The following is a 1,309-nucleotide window of genomic DNA, read 5'->3' on the forward strand; positions in this document are numbered from 1 at the left end:
CCTGCCTCTGCCTCCTGAGTGCTGGGATTAAAGGTGTGTGCCACCACGCCCGGCGTATGTTTATTTTTAAAGATTTATTTTTTAATATGTGTAGGTACATCTGTCTGCATGTGTGAATGTGCACATCAGTGAGTAGTACCTGAGGAGGCCAGGGGCACTGGGCAGCCTGAAGGCAGAGCTAAAGATCCACCTCAGGAACCGAACCTGAGTCCTCAGGGAGAGGCTCTTAACCTCTGAGCCATTTGTCAAGCCCTAAGGTTTTAAAATGTTCTTTTGGGCTGTAAAGAATATTAAATGTATAGTTTACATAAAAGAAGGGGTCTTGTTAAAGTCTGAATGCTTGTCTCCTTCCAAATTTATGCTGAAGTTTAATTTTGGTTGTAACAGTATTAATCAGCAAGATCTCTGAGAGGTGCGCAGTCATGTGCTCTCCTCTCATAAACAGATATCGTGAGGTTGGTTTCTTATAACAGGATAGATTTGGTCATTCTGACCATTGGCTTTTCTTTGTATTTCTATCATATTATATAAGGCAGCAGAAGGTCCTTGTGAAAAGTCTCAAAATGAGAAGTAAATTTTTGATAAGTGTGAATGTGCATATATGTGTACACATGTAAGTGCCTGTGTTTGTGTGGGTGTTTTCCTCAAATGTTCTCACCCTTTTCTTATGAATCAGGCTCTGACTGGAGCCCACTGACTTAGCTAGATAGAGTTGTCAACAAGCTCCAGGAGTCTGCGTGCGTGCGTGCGTGCGTGCGTGCGTGCGTGTGTGCGTGTGTGTGTGTGTGTGTTTGTGTGTGTAAACTGAATACCAGTGCCCATGTGTGGAAGTCAGAGAACAATTTGTTGACTCATTTCTCTCCACACACAATCTGACTTATGAGGACAGAACCAGGCTTGCATGGCAAACACTTCACCTGCCAAGCCATCTTATTAGCTCTTAACCTTAATTTTGAGACAAAGTCTCTCATTGAATCTGAGGTCACCAATTTACTTAGATGGTGTGTTGGTTACTTTTCTATTGCTATGACAAGACACTGTGACCAAGGCAATTTATAAAATAAACATTTGATTTGGGGGCTCACAGTTTCAGAGGGTTAGAGTCCATGACCATCTTGGTAGGGAGCATGGCAGCAGGCAGGCAGGCATGGTACTGGAGCAGTAGCTGAGAGCTTACATCTGATCCACAAGCATGAGGCAGAGAAACTGGGAATGTTGTGAGCTTCTGAATTCCAGGACAGCCAAGGCTACAAAAAGAGACCCTGTCTCGAAAGAAAGAAAGAGAGAGAGAGAGAGAGAGAGAGAGAGA

At 43.5% G+C, this 1,309-nt stretch overlaps 1 protein-coding gene across 5 annotated transcripts in view; it reads right to left on the minus strand.

Annotated features, from left to right (window-relative positions):
- Nucleotides 1-1,309, minus strand: part of Rnf24 (ring finger protein 24) — a 54,272-nt gene that overhangs the window by 22,275 nt on the left and 30,688 nt on the right. The window contains exon 1 of one of the 5 annotated variants that reach the window (XM_029536784.1): nt 1,086-1,110. The exons of the other annotated variants lie outside the window; for them this stretch is intronic. Coding sequence (XP_029392644.1) covers nt 1,086-1,108 — 23 coding nt within the window. The 5' untranslated portion in view covers nt 1,109-1,110. Of the gene's footprint in view, nt 1-1,085; nt 1,111-1,309 lie in introns of those variants that run through there. 5 annotated transcript variants of the gene reach the window in all.

The sequence above is a fragment of the Mus pahari genome, chromosome 3 (genome assembly GCF_900095145.1).
Source record: "Mus pahari chromosome 3, PAHARI_EIJ_v1.1, whole genome shotgun sequence".
Taxonomy (NCBI): Eukaryota; Metazoa; Chordata; class Mammalia; order Rodentia; family Muridae; genus Mus; species Mus pahari.